General features: G+C 35.3%; 1 protein-coding gene across 1 annotated transcript in view; it reads right to left on the bottom strand.

The window, feature by feature from the left end:
• KIF15 (kinesin family member 15) overlaps positions 1 to 14,141 on the bottom strand; it is a 40,419-nt gene that overhangs the window by 25,626 nt on the left and 652 nt on the right. Inside the window, 12 exon segments of the mRNA XM_054193238.1 lie at positions 1,089 to 1,298; positions 2,061 to 2,152; positions 3,871 to 3,994; positions 4,712 to 4,834; positions 6,437 to 6,562; positions 6,666 to 6,875; positions 7,552 to 7,731; positions 8,126 to 8,223; positions 9,173 to 9,210; positions 10,335 to 10,411; positions 11,451 to 11,634; positions 12,959 to 13,001. Of these exon segments, the coding sequence (XP_054049213.1) occupies positions 1,089 to 1,298; positions 2,061 to 2,152; positions 3,871 to 3,994; positions 4,712 to 4,834; positions 6,437 to 6,562; positions 6,666 to 6,875; positions 7,552 to 7,731; positions 8,126 to 8,223; positions 9,173 to 9,210; positions 10,335 to 10,411; positions 11,451 to 11,634; positions 12,959 to 13,001 (1,505 nt within the window).

The raw sequence follows: 14,141 nt of genomic DNA, 5'->3' as shown, positions 1-14,141 counted from the left end.
ATAAGCAGTATTTTATTCAACAGTTTTTGTTTTCCCAACAACACAATACATAACTAGCTGTTGCTCTACTACTTTTAATAAGCATTACATTGTAATAGACAAGGCGGAAAAAAAAAAAAGTATTCCGTACAGTGGTTAAAACTGCCCCATTTTTTTTTTACTCCCTTGGAATCTGCTCTCAAAAGACAGTGGGTTTACATCTTATGTGGTTGTTCTTTTACTGGTAATAAAGCAGTACAGGCTTTTCTTTCTGCTCTTGACATCCCTTTTCAATTTCAACTTTGAGCTTTGATTTTCTTAACACTGTCCCTTCATGTCATAGTAATGTTTCTATAGTCCTTTAATGACTGTCCTGACTTCTGCTCTGTTTTTTTCCCACCTTCACTTTGGAGCTCAGCTATGAACTCTGGATTCAAGCTGGTTTTATAATACATCTACTCCTTTCTCCTACTTGTGCTTGGAGGAAATTGTTTTTAAAGATTTGCCTTCTCTCTTGAGCTTCTTTGTTCTTCAAAACTGCCTCACAAATGGTACCACACCTACTTGATACCTGAATAACCCAAAGCCTCCTCTCCTGAAACCTTAGATACGTACTTTGCTACTTGCCTTCCTCACACAGCTCCAGGACAGCATCACCCCGATTGGCCCACCTAGCATGTGTTATAACCCCTCAGAAACCTGCCCTATTACTTGCATCCTGCTGTCTTTCCCTTTCAAAAGATGTCATGGAGGTTAAAAGTCCCCCATAAGACTGAGGATTTGTGATTTGGAGACTTCCTTGAGTTGCTTAAAAGAGACTTAGTCCTCTACCGAACCCAGATCAGGTGGCCTGTAGCCATCTCCCACCATCACATCACCCTTACTAGCCTCTCCTCTTATGTAGGCTCACAAGCTCTAAACCCACCCATTGCCCCTTCCATAGGGAAACTCCATGCATTTGAGATGCTGCTATAAAGGGACCCACCACCCATTTACCTTTTTTCTGACTGGCTTTCCTAAAAAGCCTGTATCAACCACCACAGAACTCCAACGCATCAGCTCTTCTCACAAAAGAAAATTGTTCTAGAAAGGAAAAGCTGAAGACTTACCTGTTCTCTGAGTGTCTGCAGTTCTTCCCTCAATTCACTGAGCAGATCATCTTGCTCTTTTGGCAATAAACTTCCACCAGCCTCTTTATGTAATCTCTCCAAGCGAATAATATGGTCTTCACGGAATTTAACTATCATTTTATTGGACTGAATAAATTTCTCCTTCTTGGCACACAGATCTTCTAGTTGAGCAATTTTTTCTAATAAATTCTTAGAAAGTAAATATACAGATTGGTGGAAAAGTGACAGTTACACTAGATGAATTTTTAAGGTGCATATACCTCATACACAAATCACGCAAAATTCAGTTAACAATAATTTAGTGAATACACCATCTATCGTTCATTTGGAGCAGATCTACAGAGATCAACAGCTCATACCAAGAAGCCAAATTACACACTATATGGCAAAAACTTTACTTAGAAGCTCCAGTATGATCCTGTAGACTAAGTATTTGGTTAAGCACATCAGATGCACCCCTGGAGTCTCTGTTTGAGTCCATTTCTTCAAAAAAAAAAAAAAAAACCCCAAAACCCAACCCAATATTTTTGATGATTCAGCACTGTGCCATGACTTGAACGAAAGCACAATAAAATGGGGATGACTGGGGGGTTTGCTTCAAAAAACACACTGTTGATTCAAACACTCAAAGATGTGCTCAAAATTAAGTAAACCAGAATTTTGTTGTTCTGTTCAAATTTTTTATTAGAGAATCCAAATAAAACCCCACCGCTTAAAACTAAACATACTATGAAAGCTATCCTATGGCTTGTCTGAATTAGAAAGATTTTATCTTAAATGTCATTTGACTTTTAAATAATAAGGGTCATTTGACCCTTATTACTAAACCTTATATCTTTGGACAGAGTATTTTCATTCAAAACCAAAGAAAAGTGATGAAGAGAGTCAGTTCCAATATGCTCTCATCAGATAGTAAGCAGAATGCACTTAAAAATACTAGTGCTTTCTCACCTTCTTTTCACCTTCTGATTTCTCCCAGAACAACATTGCTTCAAGAAAGTTGTTCATGTAATTGACGTTGTTCTTACATTTTTCAACAGCACCTGTAGAGTAAGTCAAAGAAACAAATGACATATTTATTAAAATACCAGTTAGCCAGGTTCCCCTAAACACATAACGTGACAGTTGTGTAAAGAAAATTTAAATAAATTCTTTGAACAACATAATTCCTCTAAGATCATGCGCTGTACCCAGAGCAAAGAGGTTTAGAGACTTAGTCACCTGCAAGTGCTGATAAAGAACAGTCATTACACGTAATTGTATAATTAACAAAATTGTTCAAGCATTAAATGGCTTTACGATGAACTTTTATTAAAATAAAAGAATCAGTTTGTTCAGCTGAGTATATCTATAAAATGCAAAACCCCTCTGAAATCAATTTGATAACACTAAGTGATTATTGGCAATAGTATTACAGTTTGTTCATATTAAGAGTGGACTAACTGGTTTATGAGATAGAAATTCAGGAAAATAAGTGTAAGTTAAGTGGACAATTAGTGATTTAATCAGGAAGGAAAGTGTCCATACAAGGATTAAAAGGTCCTAAACTAATCCACTTCAGAAACTAATTCAAAATAGCTCTCCTGAATATCCTCATGCAGGCAAGACTACTTATTTATAGAATACCAATCAGCATAGTGTCTAGGTGCACAGTAACTATCCTATTGTAATTTAATATATTTTATTAAAATGCCATCGTGTTTTTAAAGTAGCTAGCAAGCAGATCTTATATTTGTGTGATCAAATATTACAAAGAGAATTTAACTGCATAGACTAAACACAGCTGTAATACTTTAGGTTCTGCATAAAACCTCTCTTCAGTGTTTAAACATAATCTGCTCTCCCTCAGAACTCTATCACAAATCTAACAACATGTCCCTCTGTCAATATTTGTGTATTCACTGACAGTGAGTCAGTGTCCCACATAATCACTGACTTGTTTTTACCGGTTAAATGTGCATGCTCACAGAGAAGTAATTTTTCCTTAGGAAAACTCAACCACAGCTGCTTTATATTAGACAAGTCTTTAATTTCTGTAGTAACTTCTATTTCTTAGCAAGGTCAGGAAAGAATTGACTCAGGGTCCACAGCAGATCACAGAGTTACAAGACCATGTTTACAACCTTGTAATCGAACAGTACAACGTAGCACATTTCAGTGAGATGTATACATAGTAGAAAGCTATGCTGGCATCTATATTGCAGATACAGTGGTCTAGTGAAAAGCTGCTGGAAGAAAAAAATTACTTATTGATAAAAACCCCATTACCATCTTACATTGAAACTGATCTTTTATTGAAAGGTAAATATCCTTCTTAGGATCTTCCTGAAGGGGCAAAAGGGGAAGAGGGAGGGGGGGAAAAAAATCCATTACTGAGCTTAAAAAGAATGCAGATTCAGTGGGCATTATCGACACCATATTGTCCTCCCTCCAGCTTAAATGTACCAGCAATCACATGTAAACTTTTGGTTACTTAAAGGATTAGGCAGCGTACCTCTTACGAACTGGAAGTGTATTCTAGAATAGAAATATAACCCTGTACACAAACTTATGAAAAGGAAGAAAATAAAATCATGTTAACAATTTCTGCAAAATATTAGATAGAAATACAGGCAATAGGATCCACAAGACAAATGCAACCTCTGCAGGTCAGTCCCTACAAAAGTATTAATTGTTCAGAAACTTAATGAATTACATAAGGCTCCAACACTCCATGCTAAAAAAGTAGCAAGTTCTCTCTCCCCTCACCCCCAACTCTTACCTTGTGATACAGAAATATCATGCATAGATGGCACTGAAGTAAGTTGAGCAAGCTGCTCTTTCAATTTCTTGACCTCAGCTTGCAGTTGGCTCACATTTCCTTGTGTGTCTTCGTTTACCACAGCCTTTCATAAATATGTTAAGAAAAAATTTGGAAGAGGTACAAATAAAAAAATCTTATATTTTACAGGCTACAAGAAAAGTCAAAGACTGCAAAACAACAACACTACTGAGAAGTTTTCCATCTTAGGAAAGGAAGAACTCATGGGAAAAGCACTGGTTTCTTAGTAAATTGAACATTAAGTTGCACTTTAGCTAAAAATATCAGTTAAAAAATTTAATGTTTTCTCTGGAGCTTTTTCGACCAACAAAGCTAAGCAGCTCACATCAAAGGCAGTAGTTTCCAGCCAGATGCCAACACACATTCAAAGTCCACTCAAGAGAAATTATGTTTTGGGATTTAGCATATATAAAAACTAGATGCACTAAAATACTATTGAATCTAATATTTTTAATGATAATTTTGATTTTTACTACAGATTTACTTACTTTTTCCAATGAAGTGCTCAGAGAACAAGCAATGAACACACACTATTATCAGTTATTACCTAGTCCCCAGCTGTTGTCCTCTATTCATAATCAAAAGCAAACAAGTCCTTTTCAAAAATCATTTGCCATAAACATTTAGGAAAGCAAATTGAGGTATTTAGCATAAGTTATACTTATTTAAATTAGTGAAAGCACAAGAGTATTTCAGTGAAGTTATCCTGTTTGCAGATGTGCAGTTTAAACGACAAGAAAGTGTTTGTTGCAAAAATAAATACATTGAATAACTCTCTTACCTTGTTTTTAATTAACTTTGCTCGCTGAGCAAAATTAAGGGTGGACAGTGTTTCACCAAAACACCTGGATCCTGGATGAACATTTGCAATTATGCATGTTTTTGCATTACCACCAAGGGAATCCTATTTAAAAACATAGAAGTTGTCTTTATTTGCATGTTTTTGGCTACAGCAGGAAGCCATCACCTAAGAGCTACTGCGTATCACTTCGAACAAACTACAGAAGGGATTTTATTCAACAAATCTCCATGCTACTTAAGTTTCTGAAATTTTATTTCAGACATGGGTATAAAGGATGTGGCTGTAAATAAAGACTTTATTTGTGTTTTCAAAATCCTGATTCTATATTACTAATCAGCAATTTGAGATATTTGTTACAGATGAACAGCAGGGAGAGAAAAAAAAGAGAATAAGGTAGATATTTCACTTTAATCTCGCTCATTAGCAGATTGGTATTTGTGCTATTTTGAACATCATCTAGCTGGCTGATTGCTCCAACCTATCTTCTGGTGGCAACTGCCAAAGAAACAAAATGAAAAACCAACAGATTCTTGACCAAGGATATAAAAAGAACCTCTCATGCATGTCTTTTACATGCATGTCTTCAAACATCTCCATGCTGTTAGATAAGTAGCTTTCAAATCTCTGGAGGAGGGAGCAGTTATTCCTAAGACTCTAAAAGCCCATTCCCAGAAGTGCTCAAGGCCAGGCTGGATGGGGCTTTGAGCAACCTGGTGTAGTGGGAGGTGTCCCTGCCCATGGCAGGGGAGTTGGAACTAGATGATCTTTAAGGTCCCTTCCAACCTAAACTGTCCTATGACTCTACTACAAAATAGCCCAACAAGCCTCAATGGCATTCTCTCTGTCTAGTAGAGAAGGTAATGTCTGTGGATTTCTTTGCAGTACAACCACCTTAAAAAAAAAAAAAAAAGAAACACTTAAAGTAACAGCTCATACAGTTGCAATTCTCTCATTTGTCTTCCAATTTCTATGTATTTCGGGTTGCATTGGAGGAACGTAATTCTTCAGAGGTTCACTATTTTAAGATATACATGGAACAGGGATGGAATGATTGGGAAATTTTGCTGTGATCACAAAAATACTGTGTTGTAACACAAATACTATATTAAGTATAGGTACTATATTACGTTACAAAAATATATTACAGATATTGTTCATTACTGTTCACAGAATTTTGGTGAGTGCTGGCAACCAACAAATCTTTGACTGCTTCCATCTTTGTTTTCTGTTCATCTTGAAAAGAGCCCATAAGCTCTCAGGTAGGAAACTGTAAATTTATCCAATTCTGAACATCATAACAACACTTAGCGCACATAGGCTAATTCTGGAAATCCTGTCAAACATTTCAACACATCTCTAAATATTACATTGTGATATACTGTATTTCCAAAATGACAGGGATGAAAACATATGCTTCTTTTTCTTTAAAACTTGCAAATATGTAAAAGGAGATTATGAACATAAATAAATTTCTTGTCTGCAGTTGACAGCAATAAATCAACTAGAAGTCTCATTAGATAAAAAGATATTTTTCAAGCTTTCTACTACCTGCCCAATATTGAAACAAATTTTTAATGTACCCAAGTTCAACTTTTTAGGGTAAAAAAAAAAAAAACAAACCCCAAAACAACAACAAACCACCAACCCAGATAAATATTTTTTCTACACCCCAAGGAGCATATAAAACCCAGAGGATATAATTACCCGTAACAGAAAAGTGAGCTTGGAATCCCGGTAACAAATGTGTCTCTGTTTGCCATTACCCACATCAACGAGTGCTGTGATTACTTGGCCCAGGCAACTTAGTGATCGATTTATGTTACCTGCTTCCTGAAAAAAAAAAAAAAATACAACAAAGGTGAACAGATTTGGTGAACGGAAGAGGACCATACACCTGAAAACAGAAAGATGATACAGATATTACAGAACCAACCTTCAACCTCAGTCCTTCTGTATGGGTGTCTTTCTGTCTCTCAGATCCTGCCAAGTCTACCAGGTTGAGCAGGGAGGACCGAATGTTAACAATCTCGTTGTTTTTCTCCATGGATTCCACTGTGATAGTGAAAACGGCATGTGATCTTGAGGATTCTCTGTTCATTGAGGTCGATGCTACACGACGGTTTCTCCAGCCCATAGTTAATACCTAAGCATGAAAAAGACGTCAAATAATACCAAGTATCTCAGACTGTATTGAGTACTTACAGGTAGGTGACAAACAGTAGTAAGCATATTTCAGCTTTCAAAAATATCAAGGACAAGGACTTTTTCCGAATAGAAGTCTTTTAAAAGTGAAAAAAATATAGCTACAGTCCAACTTAATAAAAACACTAATTATAATATTCACTACTTTCCTTCAAGAGTGCCATTGCTGTTTGAAAGCATAACATATCCAATACTGGTGTATGTTAGCAGTACATAAGGAAAAAAATATTTAAAGTCACAGTAGTATTATGTGTATGTTTCTCATTCCTGGAGAAATAAACCTGACAATTCCTGCAATACACAAGCTGCCTAATTAGCAGGAGACATAGTTTTCTGTTGCTATTTCAGAGATGCATAGGGCAAGCATTAAGGAAAGAGTACTGTAATTGCAATTCATATATTCCACGCTCCAGAACTATATGATTTCTCACATGTGTGGGATAGTCAGGAAGCACTGCCTAGGAACAGCTTTTTACACTGTTTCTTGGAGGATGGAGATAGGGGAAGAAGGTGTCACAGACACTGTGCAAAAAAATATGTGCTTTAATCAAAGAGGAATATTTACCAAATAAGCATCAAGATAAATAGTCCAAACATTAAAAAGTGACAAAAAATACCTGGTATGCTTCAGCAGCAGATGACAACACCTGTTCAACAGCACCATCAACAAAGACTCCCTTCTTGATGTGTTCTCTGAGAAAGAGTCCAGCTGAAGCAGAATCTAGCAAGTCAAATATCTGTTCATTGTAGATTTCAATAAATGAGCATTTGCAGAGAAAACTCTTTCCGCTGCCAGCCTGAAAAACACAGTAATTTACACTATAAACAGATTGGTTATATGAAGTCTGGCATTGTATGGCAGTGAATATCTTTTTTAACATATCTAAAGCTACTAGTTTGCATATATATTCTGCATACTATACATTTCTGATGTCCAGATGACAACCAACCCAGATGACAACCAGAAACCTAGATGCATTTTTAGACTCAAAATACAAGCACGCTTGAGTCTGAAAAAAGCTTACTATAATTCAGTATAGTACTGGACACAAGCATTTCTCATTAATAAATGTGATGCAAGACAGCAATAATCCTGGAAACTTAACTGCTACACACCAGGCTTACCAAACAGCCTTAGCTAATCTTTGAGACATTACTGTGACTGCAATAAGTAGTATAAAATAAATGTACCTTTTCTTTTTCGCGTTCAATTAGAAAAAATAAGTATTCAAAGCTCCGTGGAATTACACCTCTCAGACTGTGAGTGAAATTATCAGAATCAGATGGTCCTAAAGAGATTTTTAATTTAAAAAAAATATTAATTAGTACTACTCAAGAATAATGGTTGATCTTTTTAAGATGTCATTACAGAAGACTTCAGCAACCAGGTTTTAGTCAGTTTATGGCAAAACCACAGAAGACATGCAATAAAAATCAACTTTCAAGATCTAAGATAGTATTCCATAATGAGATTTATATGTAGTCTAAATGATGCTTGTGAAAGTTTATTTTACCTGTCCATAGGTTACCTAAATCTGAAATAGTATAAACTACTTAGACTTGCGTATAAAACACATGCAGATGTGCAGATCCATCAATGCAGCTATTAGCCCTTATTTGAAGAACCACAAGGATGGGGTAGGTTTGTCTCCATGTTTAATTAATTTCTATGTAGTCCTTGAAAACGTCGGCCAAACTGGTTTTGGTTATTCCCGTAACTTTCTAATGTCAAGTACAATATTAATGCATTTAAAATCACTACTGTATGAAGAACAAGATTACATGGGGATCCCTTCATATACAGAGGGGCCCTTAGTTGGGTAGGAATCAGTTATTTTGAAAAACTCACTGTATTTTAATATGGAAGACCCTTGCATACTAGACTATTTTTCTACACATGCAAGGGACATCAGCCAAAAAGCAAAACCAGTAGAATACTCATTTTTGAGAAAACTTAGTAAGAGTGTTTGATTTAATTTAAAAGCTTCTGTCCTGTTAAAAACAGAAAAAAAAAAAAATCTGTATCTTCGAAAAGACAGAGGAGAGTACCTATACTTCACTCTTGTGATATAAATCAAGAACAACTGCACTGAGCACTACACCATTCTTAAACCTTAAAATTACCTGCAGGAAGACAAAACTCTAAATCATCCCTGGTGTTTAAGCGAGACAACATCTCAACTCAAGACAAAAAACATTAAGAAACCGCTGAAAGATTAAGCTCTCTGATACACTTACCCATCATAGTAAAGGTTTTTCCTGAGCCAGTCTGGCCACTAACAACAACAAAAAAAAAAGGTTAGATAAAGTTTTATTCTGGCTCAGAATATTTTATTAATCTGCATTTTTAAGGAGAACTTGCAGCTTAAAATTAAATAAGAAAAAGTCTTCTAAAATGAAGATAAAAAGAAACAGGCAAGCTGAAAAAATCAGTCAGCTAAAAAGGTATAAAAATAGAACAGTAAATTTGACCATGAAATTGAGTTAGATAAATCATCTTTTTTCTCCCCCACCACTCACCATTTTCTTCCTAATTTCTGTTGGAAAGGGAAATAGCAGAACTTAACATTAAAATATATATATTAAACTGTTTTTTGGGTCAATCTTTTGCGTTTTTTGTTACTCAGTAGTGCACATAAACCCAAAATGAGAAAAATACTTTTAAGTTGACTATATATATATATTTTTAACCATAGTTATTAATCATGCTAGAGAAACTTCAGGGCAATTTCACTTCATTTTTCCACATTTGTATATTGTAACAAAGTAGACCTCCCTTCAGTTTTGCAAATGCTGTGCTAGGCTAAAAAACCCAGTAAGGTTTTGATTAAATCAGTCCTTCAAGTTCACATTTTTGACCAAAGTGCTTACTCCGGTTTCAAAATGAAAAAATATTGAGAGTTAATATAATGATATTCATGCTACAAGTCATAGATATATTTCTACCTTGAAAACATTTTGAAAGTTAAAATTATCATTCATGAGTTTTCCCACAGGCAGCTAAGACTCACTAAAGAGTTGAGCTGGCCAAATATAAAGCTAAAGTGATTTTCATTCTATTTTACTACGGACATACTGAAAACAACTAGCTTTCTCTTTAACAGTACAACAATGCTTCTAGCTTTTAGACAAAAAAATAGTAAAATTGAAATGAGTTTCCAATTCACGTTATTGACCACAAGTAGTAGAAGCATAATACCTACAAATAGATTGTTCCGAAAGAGGAGTAAGAAGTGCTTTTCAATATTGCATAAACATTCCCTATATTGCTCTGCACCGAGGAAGCACTTTCAGAGTTTACTTAATGTTAAGAAGGCTCTGCCACTTAAAACCACAACTACTCATTAACATAATCTCCTCAAATGTTGCAATTGCTATGAAATACCATTACATGACTTACTATGCAAAGATGGTTCCATTGTAGCCATTCATACAAGATTCAACAATATTTTTGGCCACGCTTGAGAACACTGACTCCTGGGGACAAGAGAAAGAGAAGGCACTTGACACCAGTCATTTAAGTATCTCTTCTTTCAGTGTTTCCTATGCTATAACTTTATAATGTATAAAATAGACACATTCCTTAAAGTTAGACATGTATCATGACCCCTTGGAGCTCTCACAGCAAAACAATACATCCTAAGTCTTTGTGACAGAAATCACTCCCTCTGAAAGAATTTTATTCCTTGTTGATAACTGAAAGAAAAATAATGAAATTCAGCATCATAGTAATGGCTTTCAAATCCATATTATGTTAATTTTAGTACAGTGGTTTTGATTATGTTATGGGATTGATACCATCAGTAGGTCAACATCAAGCCTATGACACACAACAAATCTAGCTAACTTTCAACATTTGCCACTGCACAACGGCATTTTCAACAAATCTGCACAACTGTTAGCCTCATCTATTTTCACGTATTTCTCTTAGACCTGCAAGAAGAGGCTAGCTACAAATAGCAACCTACAGTGGGCGGGTTTTTTGGGGGGTTTTGTTCTGTTAAACAGAAGTTAAATGGAACTGAAGTCTTAGAGGAATTAAAATTGTGTTCAGAATCTCAAACACAATATTATAAAAATTAAATAGAAGGATTTGCCTTCCAGTATTACCTGTCCCAGATGAACAAAGCATCTGTTTAAGAGGCAAATGTATAAGAAGGAAATATAACTAATAGAATATAAACTTGTAAGTTCCTAACATACAAATCACATTGTTAATATCAGCTACTTTTATATGTTTGTCTCAACAGGGGGGGGTTATTTCCTGTCTATGGTATTACAGTAACATTTCCAAATAGAAGCTTCAACTTTAATGCAAACTTTAATAAAAAAATGCATTAAAGGTATTTGACAGCAGAATTTAGTGCAACATTTCTGTACTACAACTACACATTAGCAATTTGACCACCGCAAAAAGTAAGATCTAAGGCATTACATCTTTAGAAAGGTTTAGTGTAGCAGTTGCCAAAATTTGGGGAAAACTGCAGTACTGTTAAGAGATTCCAAAAGTTATTACCTGTGTTGTTTCCATATTTGCAACATAATCAAAAGTAAAGATCTTTGGCTCAGGCTTTGAATGCAGACGGATGGTATTTGATGAAAGAACAGATAAACACAAGCCTTGATCTCCATCGGTTAACGCAGTTCCCTCTGAAGGGGGACGTACCCTTACGTAAACTTTGATAGCATCACCTTCAACACTAAATGAATATTTATGCATTAGATTACTTCGAAATAGATCTATCAGCTGTTTGGTAAAATTAAATCACAAAAATCAGATTAAGCATGTGAAGTCATACAATACAAATAAAACTACTTCTAGCTGTACACATCAATTCATTACAAGTCAAAGATTTACTAAAGGTAAAAAAGTGGCAGATTTAAAAAAGAACATTAAGTTAGTGGAACTTATTGCTGTTGCATTTAACTTCAGCTCTAAAAGAACAGATTTCACAGTGGACTTGAGATATACAAAAAAAGTGTTACAATAAAGGTTTTGGTAGTTTCTAAGGCTATGGGCTTCAAGCATCCTTCTTACTACTGGAAGTTATAAAAGACTTTACAAACAGTGCAGATGATGCTACGTTCCAGCAAGAAAGTTACTAGCGTATTTCTTTGCTGCTTGCGAGAAGGGAAATAACAATCAATTCTTGATCCATGAGTCAAATGTAGTACAGCAGCACGTACATCTAAAAGCTCCGTAACCTATTTAATCACATTTATCAGTGGATGCACCAGTAAATTTAGCTTGAATAAGCATCTGTGTATGACTATTACATTAAAGCTTTGAGGAGTTCTGGCATAAATACCAATACACCTATGTAATATTAAAGAATTAAATTCTTATACGAATGGCAGCAAACATGGATTTGCTTTACTTCATTCTTTCCCAAAAGGCAGTTATAGAACGAGGGTGTTATAACTGTTATTGACTTTTACTTTTGGTAAACAAGAGAAAGGAACAGAATAGTTTTAAAAGTGAGGGAAGGACTTCATGACTGAAACGTGGGGTTGAGGAGTGGCAGAGGGAAGGGGTAAAAAAAAGAACAGGAAGCAGCTGAGAAAGGGAAGATGTTACACAGGATTTAAGACACAAGTCACTAACTTGCTGAATATTTTTTCATTAGATAATATAATTATGAGTTGTGGCAGAAACTGTTTATATTTGGAGGAGGGGTTTTTGTTTTAGCTTAGGACTTCCTCATAGAATTGAAGTTCCTCATGGAGTATCTCTCCAGAGAAATTCTAGAGTCCAGCTACAGAGTTAGTGGACAAATAAGAATTTACTGCATGGCAGCATTCCAAGGGGAATCTGATGCCTCAGAACAATGCTTTTATTAAGAAACTTTTTTTAAAAAAAAAAAAAACCTATAAGGTAGTTCAGAGAGAAAGGCAATAATCTTATGCAGGAAAACGCTGAATGAAAAAAACTCTACATAATTTTAGGGAATTATACTAGGTTTTGTTTGCACTTTTTGCACAATGCAATTATTCATATGTAGGAACTGGCCAATACTACTTTACCTAGGTGAGTTCAACAAAGGTAATGCAGATTCACGTAAATCTCCTATAAAATAAAAGTGAAACACATAAAAGTTAAACAAGATAAAGTTATTGCTCAAAAAACCCCCATTTAAATAGAAAATACTGTAAGCAGTGCTGAGGGAGATAAAGAGAGCGCCTTATAAATATCCGTTTCATGCACAAATCAGAACCACACCAAAATATTTAGTAACTATCTTCTTTTGACAAAGTTTGCAGTTTCTGAGAAAGGTGGAGAAAGCTCCAGTCCCACAGTGTGAGCATGCACACACTTGTAAATGTATGTGCAATGAGTAGTCTCTTAAATTAATGTACATAAGGTTTTGCAAATGTGTTGGAGAATTAGGAATACAAGCATTAACAGCATTCTACAGTGCCATTATGTTTTAAGAATTGCTAACTCACTGCACTAAAACTACAATACAGCAGGAAATAGTTTTACTGACATGACTACAAAAAAATCAACTTTCTAAACCGGCACAACTGAGCACCTATATTACTTTCACTTTTATGAAGTAATATTGAGCACTCTGTAATGCATACAGCTCCCCCGTATATATGAGCATTGTTTTGCACAGCTTCACATTTCAAGGAGATGGCACACATTACCCCATAGGTAGATATGGCGACTTATTTTTTAATTAAGGGTGAATCTGACATGAAGTTATTTCACATGGGTTCGTCAAAATATTAACTAAGTAACATAACCAAATTTTAAAAATAAGTTAAGTGACAAAGAAAGCTGATTTACCAAAATATTCCAAGAATAACGACGTTACAAAGTCTCTAAAAACACACGGGCTCTATTGTTGGAAGTTCCCTTTAAAAGTAGGATTAATAATGATGTGCGAAGGCACTAACCTCATTAGCAGCCACACTACATAAATATCCTGCTGCTGTTGTGACAGCCTATCTGCTTTGATTCACACAATAACATTTGAGAAATGTGCTAACTTATAATCCAGTTACTTGTTCTTCAAATACGCAAGGTATCAAGACGAGCTGGGACCAGAGAAGCGGCGCATTTTTAAACTGAAACCAGACTGACAGACACTTGCACAACTTGTACCTTTGGAAAGGACCGACTCGCAGCTAACCGTTCTTAGCTCCCATTTTAAAGGGCTGCTTTCACTTTAACGTTTGTAAGACAGTTACAAACGTCACA

The sequence above is a fragment of the Rissa tridactyla genome, chromosome 2 (assembly GCF_028500815.1).
Source record: "Rissa tridactyla isolate bRisTri1 chromosome 2, bRisTri1.patW.cur.20221130, whole genome shotgun sequence".
Lineage (NCBI taxonomy): Eukaryota > Metazoa > Chordata > Aves > Charadriiformes > Laridae > Rissa > Rissa tridactyla.
Note: the sequence above shows the minus strand (reverse complement) of the source record. Positions and strands in the feature narration are given on the sequence as shown.